Source organism: Schistocerca cancellata, chromosome 5 (genome assembly GCF_023864275.1).
Source record: "Schistocerca cancellata isolate TAMUIC-IGC-003103 chromosome 5, iqSchCanc2.1, whole genome shotgun sequence".
NCBI lineage: Eukaryota > Metazoa > Arthropoda > Insecta > Orthoptera > Acrididae > Schistocerca > Schistocerca cancellata.
The window spans coordinates 428,809,563-428,829,718 of NC_064630.1; the positions used below are offsets into that span (position 1 = coordinate 428,809,563).

General features: G+C 40.4%; 1 protein-coding gene across 1 annotated transcript in view; it reads left to right on the forward strand.

Moving 5' to 3' along the window:
• Window positions 1-20,156, forward strand: part of LOC126188582 (tripartite motif-containing protein 45) — a 197,765-nt gene that overhangs the window by 155,212 nt on the left and 22,397 nt on the right. Inside the window, exons 6-7 of the mRNA XM_049930184.1 lie at window positions 17,084-17,288; window positions 19,058-19,187. Of these exons, the coding sequence (XP_049786141.1) occupies window positions 17,084-17,288; window positions 19,058-19,187 (335 nt within the window). The remainder of the gene's footprint in view (window positions 1-17,083; window positions 17,289-19,057; window positions 19,188-20,156) is intronic.

Here is a 20,156-nt window from a genome sequence, read left to right on the forward strand (position 1 = left end):
TCCTACACCTTTAATGTCAGTCATGTTTCCAACTATCGAGCGTAGCGCAGCAGCTAAGGTTCAAGGCCGCTATGCTAGTGGTTCTGGTTCAAATCCTGAACATGTTCTTTAATTTTTTCTCAATTTCATCGTGTAGAATGCCTTTAAAGGGGTAACACTAGTGTAGAATTATCAAAAAATCTTTTTTTATTGCCGTAAAAGATGATTTGAACCTTGTGGAATATGAGGCAAAAAGTCTAATCACCGAAAAAAAAATTGTTCTACGGAAATACGAGCTCCTCCTCTAGCGCCTCAGATGACTCGAAACGGCCTGCCTGCGCCAACTCGATACCCCCTGTAGCGTCTGCATACAGTTAGAAACATTTCAAAACAATGACGCGTTTGCTTGGCGTCAGGAATAATCAGTACGTGTATGAAAAAGGCAATTCTTTCGGATCTAATCTTAATTTTTGTATGCAGTATTGACTTTTGATAGTTTATTTATACAGTTTTGCCTTTCAACTAAAAATGAGTGATAAAAAGTGTACTCGGGTAGAAAAAGTACGAAAACGTCGTATCCAATACGGCTTCGAAGTAGTATATGTCATCAAAGCTTCCAAGGAATAGATATGAGTCTGAGAACAGTTTGGAGGGAGTCAGTGCCTCTGCTAAGAAACTGAGAGGCAGTGGCCTGGATTTTGATGTGAATTACGAATTGAGCCGTTTTCTTTGTTATTTCTGAAAACGAGAAATGTGCGATGCAAGAACGAAGTTCTCGGGCCTTAAGCGTCACAGTAACCATTGCTTGTCAAAACAGCCCAGAAGCAGTTATACAGAGCAATGAGTTTATAAGGTAAGCATGTGAAATCAATTGATGAATCGTCCTATCAATGCACCTGCTTGAAATAGGGCTAAACGGATTTGCAAAGTTTTGTGCATTCATGGAACTGCCACGATCGACATTTCAATCGTCCTACAGTGAACTAGTGAATACGAATTCGAGTTCGACGGCAACAGTTCGACTGGCCAGCCCTTAGATAGCAGATCAATGGCACGAGTTTAGTAAAAGTTGATTTTCTTTCATTTGTTCATGTCTATAACACATTTTAAAACTCCAAACGCGTTTTTCAAAACAGCACGCAGCATAACTCCAAAAAAGTCAATCTTTCTATTTGAAAATTTAACCACAACTTTGAAATAACATTTTTGATTAGTTAGTATAAACAATATTTATTAACAAATGATTGTCCTTTTTGGTGAAAATTGAACGACGTTAGTGAAACACTTGCCAACTATCTAAAAATCGATATATCTAAAACACTCTACGTGGTTCACACTCATGTGTTCACTACACTCATGTAGAATATACAGTTTTTTTTTTCTTTACCAGATTCAAACTGGCACTGGTTATAGTGCGTGCCGTAGATCGCCTCAAATTCAACATGCCTCGGGAGAATTGCCGCAATGTCGCCATTTTGTAATATTTTCCGACAATATTTTTTGTATTATACTTAAGTATATGCTTAGTAACCAACCAAAGTATTATTTCTTCAGCACCTGTCCTTCCCCTAAAGAAAAAAAGACCTTTTTTAGACCGTTACAGTAGTATTACCCCTTAAATAGCACGTATATGTCGAGCAAAATTATTCAAGAACAGTCATTTTTGCCGTAGTATTTCATCAACAAATCAAACATTACAGCACACTTTCTTCAAACGTATATTCCGTTTGTGATTCGTAGTTAAAATTCCCAATATTTGGAGAGCTCCACAGAATTCGCAACGATGGACGAAAATTAGCAGCTGCCGAAGATTTCCAGATACAGACAAAAGCACTCATCCCTTATTTTGGCCTGGATCATGTAATTAACACTAATCATACCGGCTGACAGTGTCAATCGACATACAATAGACTCCTTGTGGACCAAGGAGCGGAATCCATCCTAGTACACACACACACAAAAAAAATCATCAAGATTAGTTATAGTGTCACAGGGCACTGTACTATAACTGCGTCAAGAAAGATATTCTCTTATGTTTTTTCATGTATGCAAGAACCACCCCTGAAATTTAGTTGGACTGTTCAAAACAGAGTGGACAACTTGACTCATAAATTACAAAATGTTGTCATATGCTCAAAATCAGGAAAGTTAACGAAAGTGCTGTACGAAGAGTTTTGAAAATCTATCATTCTTCCGCTGGAGGCCAAGAAAAATTTCTGTACATATTGATTCGTGGAGAGGGCAGACCGATAAAACTACGATCAAATCTCTGTAGGTTAAAGAAAAGCCTGCACGTGCATCATACAGATTATCCCACCCAAATGTGCTCCACTTTTTACGTAAAAAATTCAAACTGCTTGCTAAAGACTAACGCAGAAATCGCTTCGAGGGAAAACTGTACAAAAATTCATTCTTTATTTCTGATCAATTTAGTGCAGCTCATTTGCAGAGGAATGATTGAGACGAGTGGCTCGTGTCGAAGTTGATCGAAGAAAGAATAATCTTTCCTAATTTCAACGAACTGTGTTTTGCTGTCAGAAGCGTCTGACAAACCCATGTGCCCTGTAAGGCAATAAGCTTTTATTAAATATACGTGATATTCTACGAATCTTTTTCGGTTGCTTCTACGAGAGATACTATCCGGAATTACATTCTAGCACAGCAAGCGATGCAAGAAATAGCAAGTACGATGATTCTGTAACAAACAGAATACACATTTGAAGAAAGTTTGTATACTATTTAATGATATTCGTGATGAAATTGAGAGAAGACAAAGCACACGAGCAGAGTCTGGACCTGTACCGCCAGCGTCGTAGCCGTAATTTTATCCGCTACGCCACTCTCACTTGGTTGACAGACAGAGTTACAAATATAGATCGTACACATTAAAACTTCAACATCGATTTTATCGGAACGTCGCATAAAAAGCCGCTAGTCAAGACACTAAGCACCATCATCCTATCCTCGATAATGGCATCAGATCCAGGGTTGGATTCATCTGGGTGGAAGCGGGAGGGGCGGGGGGGGGGGGAGGGGAGGAGCGAAGGGAGCGCTCAGCAGGTCACAGTTTGTTACTGTCGCTGTCCGCTCCCCTCGTACCCCCCTGCCACAATATACTGCCGGAAAAAAATGCAACACCATCAAGTACACGGTCATTTTATTGACAAGTACACGTCACAGTAAAGGGTGCCCAAGCACTAGCATCGGTAAACAGTGTAACCCTCCTCCCCTCTGGCGATAACACAGGTGTTCATTCTCACATGCAAACGATCATAAAGGTACTGAATAGCATCCTGCGACAGACTGTCCAAGCGTTTTGCGCCTTTTGTTGCGGTTCGGCAATGGTTCTTGCGGGCCCTCGAGATTGAGTAAATTCCCGCTTCATCATGTCCCCGGCGTGTTCAATTGTCCAGAGATCTGGTGATCTTGCCTGTCAGGGCGTATATCAAGTTGCGTCAATACAGCCATACACACTACGTGATCAAAAGTATCCGGACACCCCCAAAAATATACGTTTTTTATATTAGTTGCGTTGTGCTGCCATCTACTGCCAGGCACTCCAAATCAGCGACCTCAATAGTCATTAGACATCGAGAGAATGGGGCACTTCGCGAAATTCACGGACTTAGAACGTGGTCAGGTGATTGGGTATCACTTGTGTCATACATCTGTATGCGAGATTTCCACACTCCTAAACATCCCTCGGTCCACTGTTTCCGATGTGAGAGTGAAGTGGAAACGTGAAGGGACACGTACAGCACAAAAGCGTAAAGACCGACCTCGTCTGTTGACTGACAGAGACCGCCAACAGTTGAAGAGGGTCGTAAGGTCTAATAGGTAGCCATCTATCGAGAACATCACACAGCAATTACAAAATGCTTCAGAATCCACTGCAAGTACTATGATAGTTAGGTGGGAAGTGAGAAAACTTGGATTTCATGGTCGAACAGCTGTTCATAAGCCACACATCACGCTAATAAATGCCAAACGACGCCTCGCTTGGTGTAAAGAGAGTAAACATTGGACGCTTGAACAACCGAAAAACGTTGTGTGGAGTGACGAATCACGGTACACAATGTGGCGATCCGATGGCAGGGTGTGGGTGTGGCGAATGCTGGGTGAACGTTATCTACCAGCGTGTGTAGTGCCAACAGTAAAATTCGGAGTCAGTGGTGTTATGGTGTGGTGTGGTCGTGTTTTTCATGGAGGGGGCTTGCACCCCTCGTTGTTTCGTGTGGCACTATCACAGCACAGGCCTACATTGATGTTTGAAGCACCTTATTGCTTTCCACTGTTGAACAGCAGTTCGGGGATGGCGATTGCATTTGTGAACAAGATCGAGCATCTGTTCACAATGCACGGCCTGTGGCGGAGTGGTTACATGACAATAACATCCCTGTAATGGACTAGCCTGCAGAGAGTCCTGACATGAATCCTGTAGAACACCTTTGGTATGTTTTGAAATGCCAACTTCGTGCCAGGCCTCACCGACTGACATCGATACCTCTCCTCACTGCAGCACTCCATGAGGAATGGACTGCCATTCCCCAAGAAACCTTCCTACACCTGACTGAACGTATGCCTGCGAGAGTGGAATCTGTCATCAAGGCTAAGGGTGGACCGACACCTTACTGAATTCCAGCACTACCGATGGAGGGCGCCAAAAACTTTTAAGTCATTTTTACACAGGTGTCCAGATACTTTTGATCACATAGTGTATGCTGTGCATTGTCCTGCTGAACAAACACAGGAATGGTAGTAACATGGGGATAACAGCCTGTCCAGTGAACAAGCATTTTTACTTTATCCTGCAGAAACATCCTATGTGACCGTGAGTTGTAACTAATGGTCCCCACGTCATAAAGCCTGGGATGGGACTTACGTGTCGTGGGTGAATGAAGTATGGAACAGATAGCTCACCAGGTCTACACCATGGACGTGTACATCCATCACTCACATACAGACAGAATCTACTCTCATCACTGAAGACAACAGAGTGCCTTATTGCTGTCCAGTCAACTCTCCCACGACCCCAGAGTAGCTTGATGGTGCCATGCTGTCAGTGGCTGCCTAACCAGAGTCATACTGTATGTGATCTCAATCCTGTTGCAAGCATGTGTTCCCGATGGTCCCTGATGACACAGCAGGTACAATATGTGCCTGAATTTCGTCCCTAGGTGGTGTTCAGTCGACAACTGCTGCTCACGCAGTGTGAAAATCTTGACAGTACACCTATGCTACGCAGACGTCCAGAACCTGTCTACGGATGTGACAATGTTCCACAGACCACTGCTGAAAGCAGTGAAACATCACCAATGAATTGTGCCCAAGGTGTGCAGCAATCCGTCAATATGTCTCTCCAGCTTCCCTCGGGCCCACAGTGTGACCCCGTTCAAATGGTTGCAGCTACTAAACAGTTCATAGTAGTAGGCCTTACCGACTACTATGAACTGTTTAGTAACTGCAACCATTTGAACGGGGTCACACTGTGGGCCCGAGGGAAGCTGGAGAGACATATCGACGGATTGCTGCACACCTTGGGCACAATTCATTGGTGATGTTTCACTGCTTTCAGCAGTGGTCTGTGGAACATTGTCACAACCGTAGACAGGTTCTGGACGTCTGCGTAGCATACAGTGAATGTTGCAAACACTGTTCCCCTCTAAACTGTCCACAGTTGCTGTCTGCAAAGTCAAACAGAGGGCCTACCATCCCATCGCTGATGACTGCGACAAATGAATCACTGACACTAAAAACCCCTCAGTATGCACATATTATACCCTGGTGCCAATGAACACAGTCCTTGAGAGAGTTTCATTTATTTTCTGGCAGTATATGACTCTCGTTGTCAGCCCCACAGATATGTTCAATTTAAATTATAATAACAATAAAGTGCAAAGAATCTCATTATAATCATAATAAATTGTTTAATTACCATAAGTATTTTATACAGTAATAATAACAATGACGATAGTAATAATAATTTGTTGAGAATAGTGAATAGTACATCGATTTAGCATAACATCCAAGATACTGATAGTCAGAAAAATATGAACTTTGAAAATCATTCCTCCAAAAATTTGAGAAGTGGGCTTACATATGTCACGCAGTTAATTTAAGAACCATAATAACGACATATTCTCACAACTCTGATAATGTCGAAATTTACATAAAATAAAATCGAAGTGTACACTCACAGTTATCACTATTGCACCAAGCACTACAGCTGCGAACACTGCTCTGCAGACTGTGGCTATACGAGCATGTAAATAAAGTGAATGATCTTTCTTTCAGGTATTTCCGCCTATGTTTGGGAGGTCAGTTTCTTCCGTACAAGGAAACATCACCAACTTGACTTTGTGTTTTCAGAGGAAAACAACACAGTTACAAGATATCACCCCAGAAATCGATCCCACCATAATTCTCATAGTACACAGTTACAACTTTCTGAATGTGCTGCTTTTAGACTAGGCGCGTACCAGCTGTTTGTCACTCGCTCCGTCCCACAGCAGCCGCCTAATGCCCGAGCACGAACGACAACCAGAACCCTCATACTCGCGGGTTTCGAAGGTGAGGGAATAGGAGGGGCGACGTGGCTACATCTGTCCAACGTATTTTGAAATTTTGTTCAATGACACACGTTATTTTACACGAAAAAGACGTCAGTAATGTGAGTACCAAATGTAATATGTCAACCTCATGCACATATACATTTAATATTATTTTAATAGTATTCTCGTGATCGTATTCTGCAGCAGTTTATATTTATTGTACATCAAAATGAGTAAACCTAAGCAACTGAAGAGTTATTGTGAAATTAATGATTTCGAATTAAAATTTGATCATGCCAACCACAATGATGAACAGTGAACTCCAGAAAATGTACTTCACTTTAACATTGTCAACTTTACAACCCAAAGAAAATAACACACAACAGCGATGTTATTAATTAAATACCGCTTGGCTATTTCCTTAATGAGGCATTCATTTCATTGATTTACACTGTAATTGTGAATCGCTAAATAAAAGTGTTCAAAGCAATGAGGTCTCTGGTACCAACTACAAATTATAAACCTCACACTTTGACACAATGAACAAATCATGTTACCAATATCAGAACAGTAATTAATTAGAAGTTTATAAGTGATCTACTCGGTCGTTGGTGTAGCTGCTTTGATACCATGCGTGCTAGAAGATCGGTCGAAATACTGATGTACATAACTGGCAGTAAAGAAGAGACTGCATTTCAAGTATGTTGTTGATCTGGCCGAAGCTCACATCGATGCCCAGATGTTGTGGCGAGCTCTTAAACTTTCAGACAAAACCCTGAATATGCAGAAGCCAAATACATCCAGCGCTCGACATCATCTAATTCCACATGGAGGTATCGGCAATACAAAAACTGCAGTGTTTTCTGTTCCGTGTTTTAGTAATTTAAAGTTCCTCCTGATGGTCCTGAAAGATATGTCTCCCTCCTTTCTGATTTACAGCTCGTTTCATAAACTCTTCTGTTACGGACAGTGGCCAAGTGGTATCTGAGGATATTGCGTTTTCACAGCAGGCTTCACTGTAACTAACTTCCTCGTTTTCACATCCCTGCCCCATTGTATCAATGAAGCCATAGGACGAATGTGACTGTTACAAGGGCAGCCTCACTATCATCATCGTCATCCTCTCGCGAAAGAAGCATCGAACGTCAGTACCCGATTTTGCTCTGCCTCTAGCATGTCTTCATTCACGAAGTTGTCTTCGATTGTTGCAACGAAACTGAAAGATATAAAAAGTAACCCCTTACAATTTCGTTTGCCTTGTATAAAAGTTAGTCTAATAGCCGCAAATAACGATGCTTACCAGTCACTACTTTCAGGAGTAGGCATACTCGTTTTTCACGTTTAAGCGTTGCAATTGGATCGTCAATCCGTACCGCTCCTGCTAATGCTGATCTGTCACTGACTCACCGAGTTATGAATAAAACCTGTTACTGCACTATACACTATTTGGCATTCGAGTATGATGTGAATGCGTGGGGCGGACTGGTGACGAACGCCCAGCGAATGCTAAGTTTAAAAGATGTACATACACAAGGTCGTAACAGTATACTATCAGAATTATGGTCCAAATTTTCGGGAGGGATCGATTGCTGGGGTAAATATATCGCTGTGCTTACTTTTTTTCTCCTTAAAACGTGACGTAAGGCTGGCGATGTTTCCTTCTTAGTCGAGTGTATTTCCCTTCCCGTCCTCTCTTATCAACTTCCTGTGATACGCCGATTCTACTACCTGGAGACTCACGAGCCATGTCTGATTTGTTGTTGACAGCACGGTGCATAATGCCTTTACCTGGCTGAATATTCTCGGCAACCACTCAGGCTGCAAGCCCGCCCCCTCAGACAAACAACCGAAAAGTATACTGTTTTAAACTGTAGCTTCAAAGTTCTAGAATTCCTTTACATTTTCAAGACTTTTTTGTTTACATGCTACTCTATTCTCTGAAAGTTAGGTGCGAATTTTGGAAGCGGTTCCACTAAAATCTGTTTGTGGGCTGACGGATCAAGACTGCTATCCCCTTGGATCTGCACCTAATTTTGGCATGGTAGACAGTCTGCAATTTTCTTCAGGTACATCAAATGCAAATGAAATCACTTATCAGTTATTATATTTTATAGAGCTGCCTCATTGCTGGGATGCTGACTGCTACATTTTATTTGTTGTACCAAACAATTCCAGGCCTTTTCTATGGAATTCACAATCAGTGATTTAGTGGGCCAGTTGAGGTGCAATAGGGTGCATGGCTGTTCATCAAACCAGATGTGTGTGTGCAGCCCTCTGTAAAGGGTGTCGCCATCTTGCAAGATGCTGGTGTTCACAGCACACTCATCATGAAGAGTAGAAGAAAGGGAACTCTCGTTCACCAAATATTGGATTAAACATCCTGGATCATTGTCACAGTAGACTGAATGAGTGGGCCCAAGTCAAAGTACAGCAAATACCCCGAAAATATCATTCAACCACCTTTGGCCTGAACTATAACTTCCATTCACTTTTGGTTAAATGCCTCATTACGTCGTTAGTGCACTAGGTGCCTTGAATCAGTTGAAAAGAGGCAAAATCACGACTTGTAGGGCCTAACTATGTGCCTCTGCTCTGCCGTTGTTTCTGTATCTTCTCACACATTGAAGGTGTGCAGCTTTATATCACTCTAAAAAGAAATTGCTTTTAGCAAGATACCCTGTTCCAAATGTCAATTGCATGCAATTCCTTTTGCAGTGTTCATCTCCAAACTGTTGTTTCATTGACACTACCAAATCCTACTGTTATGGCTGGGAGTGGTACACCCTTCCTTGCAAACACAATGGACAGCCGAGATTGGCACGCCATCAAATCAAACTATGTCATTCATAGTGTGGTCATGGGTAGTTTCAAATATAGCTTCTTTTTCAAGTCGACCCATCTTAGTGTGCTGATTCCACACAACCAATCTGTGGACATGTCAGAGATAGTAAGTGCTCTGCAGCTATGAGGAGTGTCGACTATAGTTTGGCTTAAGTACGCTATTCTGTCATTGTAATAGGGGGTGATCATATGGAAGAAAGTCGCAACCAGTAATGTTGCACAAATAGAAGACTCGAACACCTGCCTTCTCCAGTGTATGTGTCACATGCTCCCCCACTGGGCTTTGTCTTACTGTATCCAGTAGCTGTCTGACTTTATCTGGTGGTGGTATCTGTGTGTCCTCCAGACAGTTGTTATTTTCTCTGTTGACAGTGTATGGTTTGAGATACATACTTGTTTTGGTTTTCTGCGGTGGAATATTTGGCCTAGCTTATGAGAAACCTAAAGCAACTTGAACTTTGTGCCTATTCTTCTTTCGCATTATTCGTCAGGATGCATTTGGACTACGTGCGAGAAATGAATTGGGTCCACATGTTACCAGAAAAACATGCAAGCCCTAAGATGAAGTAACTTTTTAAAAAACATGTTTTTTTACACTTAACTTTTTACTCAAATGGGCAGAGCAGATGGTCATTTTCTCTCACTACATAAGCAAATGGACTCTTGCACTGTACAGAAGCTTGCCAAATAGATATCCATGGTCCAGTCACATTACTGTGACCACCACCTATTTTTGAAGGCAATGTGCAATAAGCACTCACAGATGGCACTTGACATAACGAGCAATGAAGGATATGTAAAGTGTATTGAGGGGACATGGAAAAAGGTGCAGTCATTGTCGTAATGTGACAACAGAGTGACTTATTTGACAACCAAAAGGACTTTTTCATTGGCTCCCAGGTCATGAGTGGAAGCTAAGTTTGTAAACTGTTCTTGTGCTGTCATGGTTAAACTATACCGTTCATGACAAAATGGTGTGCTCCAAAACCGGCGCAAAGGCAAGTTTAGTGCATCATGGGCCTTAGATGATGGGTGAACGAAAGCTGCAGATACGTGCACATTTGAACAGGTGTGTAACTGTTGAGCAACTGACTGATCAGAAGAACCAAAGGGCTACCAAAAGTCTCTTCTCAACAACTGTTAAACAAATATTGCTGCGTATGGGCCCCAGCAGCAGGCACCCAGTTCATGCAGCCCTGCTGACTGCTGAACATCAGTAACAAAGGCTGGATTTTACATGCCAACACTGCGACTGAATGTCTACTAAATGGTCACAGGTGGCCTTTTCAGATGAATCATATTTTATGCTCCATCAGACAGATGGAGTGTGAAAGATTGAAAACAAACAGCCTGCAACAATCAGCACAAGCGTCCAAGCAAGAGGAGGGAGCATCACAGTCCGAGGAATGTTTTCGTGTCTTTCCTTGGGTGATCTCATCATTCTGTAAGGCACAATGGTACAATGCATTGACATAAGTACACACTATCCATGGGGGCCATGACCACCCCTACATGCAATTCATCTTTCCTTAGCATTATGGCATTCAACAGCAGAACAGTATGTTACACAGCTCACAGTGTACTAGTGATTTGAAGAGCAGCAGGATGAGTTTTCCGTACCCTTCTGACTACCTGACTCTCCAGATTTAAACCCTGTCAAATATATGTGGGACCACCTCGATTGGGCTGTATGCACCTTGAATTATCAACCAAGAAACCTAACACAGGCAGCCATGGCATTGGAGTTGGTGTGGCTCCACATCCCTGTCAGTACAATATAGAACCTCTCTGTCTTCCTGCATGTCTTGCAGCAGTCTGCACTGTAAAAGTAGGCTTTTGACAGGTAGGCTCGTTACTGTGATGGACAGTGTATAAGTCTATGCTAATGTGTGTAAATTTTGATGCCCATCATCCATTTAGAGATGAAAACTAGAGTACCTTTATAACTACTGACTTCTTTATTCAACACACAAAATAGTAAAACATAATGAATTTTCAGGTAACCTAATTTCGTTTCTACAACCATTATAGCTTGAACAACTTATAATTTAAGTTTACTTGCTTTGGCAAAGACAGAACTAAAACATTTTTGTACTTGGGATTTTTCTACACCACCTATTTGAAATGTAATAAAGTCTTGCCCATCTACTTTCATGAAAACCAGGTACATGTCTGCAATCACAAACAAACAAGGATCTATAGCTTGAAGGGTGAAAGTCAGACATATTTTTGATAGAGTTCAAAATCATCTAATGGGTCTTATACAAAAAATTTCAGGAAAAATATGTTAGTAGAATTTTTGCTACTTAACTGGTTTAGTGAGAATTCAAGAAGCTCCAGCCCATAATGTTACAAATTTCTTAAGAATAAGTATGTAAATAAGAAGCTGAAAATAGAGGTGGAGTGCTTGAAAAAGATATTTTGGTGACTTGATGCAGTAGAAGTTTTTTTAGGTAGTATATCTCTTGTAATGTCAAGAAGTAATATGAAATTTATATTGGTGAAATATTTAATCACATAATATTATATCTTGCAGGTCTTTGTTATGGGTATTGTGCACGAAAAGACCATTTGCAACTTATTGATTACCTACTTTAACTCTGTTGCACTCTCCATTAATGCAGACTATTGACACAACCATGTAAAAAGTACTATTTATTTTTCTCAGCACTGTCCAGCTGACAAAGCAGAACACAGGTGAAAAGTTGTTGATTGCCTGGGATTCCATAAGTTTTAAGGAATATCTCCGCCCATGTGGACATAATCAGTGAAGGAGCAGTGGTGCTCTTATCTAAAATGCTAAAATGACAGAGCTGATAGAGGAAAATCCATAGCTTGTTGCAGCTGATCAGTTCTGTATAGCTTCATTGATTTCATACAGCTGTTCAATGAGAATTGTCATATCAGGCACTGTCTATAAAGGTTTTCTAGGAATTCTGGCTGGTAGCTGCCAAGCACTTCCTTTGGAATCGTCACATCTTTAATGCTACCTTTCGTGGAGCTACAAAGTTAGTGAACTCAATTACTCCACAACAGACGTCCGGTGTGTCTGGGAAAACCCTTTACACTGGCTTGCTGGATGAGGAAATCTGCCTCCAGCAGTGACGGTTGTTCCTTGATTGGTGGTAGCCAAGATACTGATACACATGGTGTGCGTGTGAAAATCTGGTGGGAACATTTACATGCCACGACAGTGAGTGGTGAAATGTACTGCTTTTACCATTGTCACATTCCATTAGCAAATGTTGTGCAGAAACAAGTGTTGGTAAGCCTCCATTATGTGTTTTAATCTTGGTAATTTTATCTACATGATCTTTTTGCAAGGTATATTTAGCACAGAGCAATATATTGGTTGTCTGCTCTAGGAATGTAAATTCTCAGAATTTTAATAGTAAACTACATTGATTAGATTAGATTAGAGATTAGATTTACTTTCATTCCAATTGATCCGTAGTGAGGAGGTCCTCCTGGATGTGGAACATGTCAGAAAAACAACAATACATGACAAATATTTACAACTAAAACAAATAAGCTAATGTACCATTCCACAGGTCCCAAGTGGAATGATCGTCATTTTTTAATGAACACTAAGAGTCATTTTACAAATACTAATGCACTGAATTTAAAATAAAAAACTTTTTTATTTATTTATAAGGTAATAAACATGTAATACAACTACTGTAATACTTATTTACAATGAACACATTACTGCACTGAAATGGTGCAGAAGTTAGATTATACTTACACACACACACACACACACACACACACACACACACACAAATTTTCAGTGAACACATTACTGCACTGAAATTGTGCAGAAGTTATGTTGTACTTATATACAAATCAGTTGGTTTTACCAAGAAATTCATCAATGGAGTAGAAGGAGTTGGCCACCAATAAATCCTTTAGGCTTCTCTTAAACTGAATTTCATTGGTTGTTAAGCTTTTTATGGCTGCTGGCAAGTTATTGAAAATGTGTGTTCCTGAATACTGCACACCTTTTTGTACAAGACTAAGTGACTTTAAATTCTTGTGAAGATTATTCTTATTTCTAGTATTGATTCCATGAATTGAGCTGTTGGTTTGAAAAAGTGATATATTTTTAATGACAAATTTCATTAAGGAATAAATATACTGGGAAGCTGTAGTTAGTATCCCTAGTTCCCTAAACAGGCTTCTGCAGGATGTTCTTGAGTTCACACCACATATAATTCTTACTGCACGTTTTTGTGCCCGGAAAACTTTAGCTTGGCTTGATGAATTACCCCAAAAAATAATCCCATATGACATTATGGAATGAAAGTAAGCATAGTATGCCAGCTTTTTCATTTTTATATCCCCTACGTCTGACAAAATTCGCATTGCAAACAGAGATTTGTTAAGACGCTTCAGCAGTTCTGTGGTGTGCTCCTCCCAATTGAATTTATTATCAAGCTGTAATCCCAAGAATTTAACACTGTCCACTTCTTCTATCTTCTTGTCATCATATGTTAGACATATACTCTTGGGACACCCCTTACAAGTTCTGAACTGCATGTAGTGTGTTTTTTCAAAGTTTAGTGACAAAGAATTGGCTAGGAACCAGTGATTAATATCCACAAATATTTTATTGGCTGATCTTTCTAAGACTACACTTGATTTGCTATTTATTGCAATGTTTGTATCATCGGCAAACAAAACAAACTTGGCATCTGGTAATGTTACTGATGAAAGGTCATTGATATACACAAGAAAAAGTAAGGGCCCCAAAATGGAACCTTGTGGGACCCCACATGTAATTAGTTCCCAGTTGGATGATGCCTGATAGCTTGATACATGTCTCTTTCCTAATAACACCCTTTGTTTCCTGCCAGAGATATAAGATTTGAACCATTTTGCAGCATTTCCTGTTACACTATAATATTCTAGTTTACTTAAAAGGATATTGTGATTTACACAGTCAAATGCCTTTGATAGATCACAAAATATACCAGTTGCCTGCAATTTTTTGTCTAATGAATTAAGCACATTTTCACTGTAAGTGAAGATAGCCTTCTCAATATCAGAACCTTTTAGAAATCCAAACTGTGACTTTGACAGTATGTTATTTGAGATAAGATGGTTATAAAGACGACGGTACATTACTTTTTCGAAAATTTTTGAGAATGCTGGTAACAGTGAAATTGGACGGAAATTTGATGCTATTTCTTTATCTCCCTTCTTAAACAGTGGCTTAACTTCAGCATATTTCAGCCATTCAGGAAATATTCCACCACTCTGTGACTGAAATGGATGGGTATCTTTGTGATGCTTTTGTACTTACTGAACAAACCCATGACAAAATGAACTGATCTGCTTTATTTCCTCTAGCAATTCTATCTGGTAAGAGTTACAGATCGAAGAGCAACACTCAACTATTGGTTGAACGAGGATTTTCTGGCCACCACCTTCGTGAATGGACTACACTTCCTGGGGATTCCTTCAATGAATCTCACTTCATCTTTGGCCTTTCCTATGATTAATTGCATGGTTTTACTTCATATGCCTACTTTCAGATATTTAGTCAATGTGACTGTTTCCAGTGGTTGTTTGGCCATTGTCCAATGGAACAAAAACAGGTATTTTCTACTGTCTGAGTGGAACACATCATATTTCTCTACAGTGAGGGTAAACTGCCAAACCCTACATCAAGTATCGCTCCTTTGTACATCTTTCTGTATTTTGCTGCAATTTTCTAGCCTAGTGACTTCTCTATATATGACAACAGCATCTGCCAACACCCTCATGGAGTTTCTAAAGTTACCCACTCAATCCTTTACATGTATAGTTCATAGTAATGGCCAAATAATACTCCCTTAGCCTTAGCTACTTTTATACCTGAAGACTTGTCTCTGTTAAGAATGCTGTACTGTGTTCCCCCATGTGGAACCGTACTGACTGCTTTCTGGAAGAGAAGAAACACTGCATCATCCTGGGTGTCAGTATCCACTACCTTCTCAGTCTCAAGAGCATAGTGAGCTAGGCTTCAAAAGATTGTTATTTGCAGAATCCATGTTGTTTCCTGCAGAGGAGGGTTTCAGTTTCCACAAAGGTCATAATACATAAGAATCAAATGTTTTCCAAAATTCTACAACATATTGATGAATATTGCAATCTGTGACTAATGAGGCTGTATTCTCCTTTCTCCAAAATCGGTATGTAATTTTTATCAGGCCCATGGACGAATTTTCTCAACCCTAAAACACAACACTTGTTTACAACATATGCGTTCTGCTACTTTAGCAGCATCATCCTGCTCATAGCGCATGTCCTGCCTATTAAGGGGGTGGAGGGGGATGAGAGTGCTACAGCTCTCCACTAGATAACCGAAGTCAAGAATTCTGCATTCAAGATTGTCAAAGAATTATCTGAGCCACTGGTTTAAGCCACACCAAGGTGATCCTGGCCGCCTGACAGAGCTGACTAAGCTACACACTCGTCCCTCCAGCCCCACCCCCTTGTGTAAAACTACCTTTCTGCAAAAGTTTCTATGCAGACTTAGTAAATTTTATAATTTTGTAAGTATATTTAATAAAAATAAAGCACAGTAAAACTGCATGTCCAGTGAAATTTGCTACAATAAATACATGGGTTGAACATTTAGCACAGCGATTAGCAACAAAACTGAATACTTATGGTGTTTTAGCATGTACCAGTTTCATTTGCACTATAACAACAACAATATACCTAATACGTAAGTAAGGCTTTCACCAGGTCCTAGAGCAACACAGCTAATGACCAATGGCAGAGCCTATGTTTGTTTGCATAAGGGCTAAACTTAAATCAACAGTATTTAGCTGTCAATAAGCATGACTAGCAATTCCTGCAATATTATTAATCAGCAACGTAAGGTTTGTTCTGGATTTATTTTTTGTTTCCACAACATAGTCACACAACTGAAATTAGGGAGCAGAAAAACTACAGCCTAGAGAGGCAAGGTAATTACATAATCCCTCCAACTTTCTTGTAAGCTGCCTCCATCACTGTTTCTTGCTCCAGTTCTCAACCGACAAAAATCAGCAAAAATCAAGGGCCATTAGCTTCAGCAGCCAATTGCAGACCTATGAGATTCCACAATACCACATGGAAGTAGCAGCACAAACTCCATTGTCAAACACGAGCAAGTCGTTTAGGTTGCACCTGAATGAACGAAGTGCACCTTTGACACACAAACGACGTCAGCGACAGACGAACTGATCAATAGTTGTCACTTCTTTATGATGCTGTTCAGATGAAGTGGGGGTCTAGAAATGACACTGACAACAGTGCACATTTACAGTTGCTAGCTAGGGAAAGACTTCCTCACAAAGGCAGAGGACGGATTGTGAGGGGTAGGAGAACTCATATACTTCTCCCAGTTACTTCTTAAACCATTGTCTTTTTATGCTTTGTTTTTCTTTTTTCATTAAATTTTCCATCTGTCAGTGCCCATGCCCTCAGCGGAAACCTATCTGGCCACCCTAACAGTATGGTCCTGATAAAAACAAAGGATTCTTCTTCTGACTAACAAATGACTTTACCTTTGTATGTGAGATTTAATTACCCATTGATTCATGAGAACTACTCCCCTTTTTTCCAGAATACTAATTTATTAAAAAGTTGATATGATATTGTCAGTCATCTTGAATCGTTTAACAGAAAGGAAGAAGTTTATCATAGTGGATGCTCATATGGCAGACTTGGTGTTTCAGCTGCTGACGCTGGTCTCCCCAGTGCTGCGTCGTCTGGAATGGTGCTGCAACAATGGGGCTAGTGGCAGCCTCATGGAACCACGTGTATCTGACTGCCTGCAGTTTCTTCCTGAGGAGGGCTGTGGCCGAATCAAATCACACACCCTCTTTGGCGTCATAACAACACAGACAGTGTCTCCACAACACTGCACGCTCAACACTGACAGTAAGTGCTATTGAACGAGAAGCATCAATTCAGCATCAGATCAGTGAAAACTGAGAAGTTTGTCTGGAGACATTGTATGTTAGGTCCGTTTCATCAATGCCAATTAAATACAAAAATTATTGTCATGAGTTACTTTTATTTACCTTTTCACTATGTGTCTCAGAGGATTATACCTTCATCACCAGATGGCTTTAATGAAACTTAAACAGTTCATATGAACAGTTTTCTGTGCAACCTGTGGCACTGCCTATCAGTTGCCACAGGCTTTTGGTATAAAATATATTTACATTAAACACTAACGTAAATTCCTGGATGGAACAATAAAGGCAACCACTCACCTACAGCAGACTGATGTGTCGAGCACAGAAACACATAATGGAAAGTAGTATTCACACTAGCTTTCATGCTCTTGTTCTTTTTCTGCTAAAAGTACACACATCCACAGACACCCAGAAGTACATGCCCCAATGCAAGCAAGGTAGTGTACGTTTATTTGTGTGGTTGTGTGTGTTGCTAGAAAAGAGCAAGAGCTTGAAAACTAGTGTGAATACTGTCATCTGTTCCTACACAGACTGCTAAATGTAAGTGGAACCTTTTCCTTTATTTTATGTATTATTACATTTAACACTTCACTTTCAATGAACCAACATAAATGGAGATTGCATACCAATCTTGAAAGTGTGACTGCTGAACAATACATCGGGCAGCATTGGCAACACAAAAATGAAACATGTGGGTACGTGTGCTCATACATGGTCTACAAGAAAAGGCAACAGGCTCCTGGATGTTTCATAATGTAATTTACTCATCTTCCATTAGGATGTCATTTTAGATTTTTTTCTAATCTCCTGGAATCTTGCATGTCCTCCTCTACAGTCTGTTCCAGATACATGTGTTTGGCCACTTGTCTCTACTTTTTATTCCTTGCATTCATGTCACCAGTGCTCATTATTTTAGTAGTTTTCACACTGAAATTCAATGTCTCACTGCCATAACTCAAAGCTGGAAATACACGTCAACTGTAAATTTTCCTTCTCTGGCACATAAGGAGATCAGTTTTGGAAACTCTACTTAGTTTACTAAAAGCACTCCATGCCATTTTTACTCACCTATTTATTTCTTTTTCTTTACATCCAAGTCACTGTCCATCTATAAATACAAAAATCATATACATGGTTTTACAACCTCTAAGTTGATTGATGAGTATGCTGATAGATGAACTCCACCATAATCTCATTCTTTATTTAGTCACATTGCCTGCTTTCACAACTAAGACAACTGAACTGACTCTTGTAAAATTCTTGGGAAATTTTAAACGAGTACACTACAGAGCTAAATGTTTTCCTTTCTTTTTTTTTTTTAATGAAAACTTACAGGAATAAAACATGGAGCCACAAAAGCACTAATACTGAACATTAAAATGTGAACAAGAACCATCCTCAGCTGTCAGTTACAATAAAGCTGAAACAACAGCAGTGAGATTTAAAAAAAAAAGATGGCTACCGTGTTCTGAATTCCTCACAGCGCGTGCACACACACGTGAAGAAAATCTGTAATTCTAAGCTTGCTGTCCTATACACAAATAACACAACGTTACACTCTAAATGATGATAAATATCTGAATTGTAGATCTTCAAAATCTTTGGTGCCTGAAAAAATATATTTAACTTTTATCTGATACATAGTTGGAAGGTATAGAAATTTTACTATATAACGCTCTTCACTGCTTGACTTGAAGGACATAATAATGATTTGTTCTCAACCTGCAGCTCTGATGATTTGTCGACAGCATAAGAAAGCTGAAGCAGTTCTAACAACAAGAGATGCTGATGAACAGCCACTATGTCATGGTGGAGAGAAAGTCACTGCAGAACTGCGATACAAGGATGCCAGCAACAGGTACACTGTTGTCCAAATTAATTTTAATATCAGATTATGATTATAGTAAGAAAAATTTTGGCAAAATGTAAATAATTTACAAATAAAAGAGACCACTCACCAAACAGCAAAATCATTGAGTTGTCAATAGGCAGGCAAGGCACACACAAAAGAGAACATGCCACCCCCCTCACACACACACACACACACACACACACACACACACACACACCCTACCTGTGCTCCTGAATTGAGTCGACTGGACACACAATGCTAGGATTGCATTTAAGCAGGTGGACAAGGGTGAGGTTCGGGTGGGTAACTAATAGCTCAGAGGAAGGCAGCAAATTTGCTCGCTAGGAATGTGGGAAAGAGGGGTGGCAGGTGCACATGGTAAACATGTGGAACATGGGTACTGGAACTAGTACCATGTGGCGCAGAATGAAGATGACGTGGAGGCATGGATTCGGAAGGGAGGACAGAAGTGGCAACTGTTGTACAGTGTGTGTCAAGATAGTGCGTTAATGGAGACAGAAGCCAGGGGGATTACAGGAGTCTAGTACGTGCTGTAAGGATAATTCCCATCTGCATAGTTCAGAAAAACTGATGGTGGAGCAATGGATCCTGATGGCCCGAGCAGTGAAGCAAATATTGAACTCGAGCGTGTTGTGCTTAGCTGCATGTGATGCCACTGGATGGTCAACTTTGTTCTTAGCTACAATTTAGTGGTGGCAATTCATTCCTACCAACATAAAAGGCTGAGCAGTGATTGCAAGCAGATTTCATACAAGACATGGCTGCTTTCACAGGTGGCATTACTTCTGATGTGGTAAGAAAAACCTGTGGCAGGACTGAAGTAGGAAGTCCGGAGTGGCTAGATTGGGCAGGTCTTGCACCTCAGTCTTTCTCAGGGATATGACCTCTTTGGCAAGAAGTTGGGAGTGGCAGTGGCAGTGGCAGTGGCATAGGGAGGACTAGGATGCTGAGTTG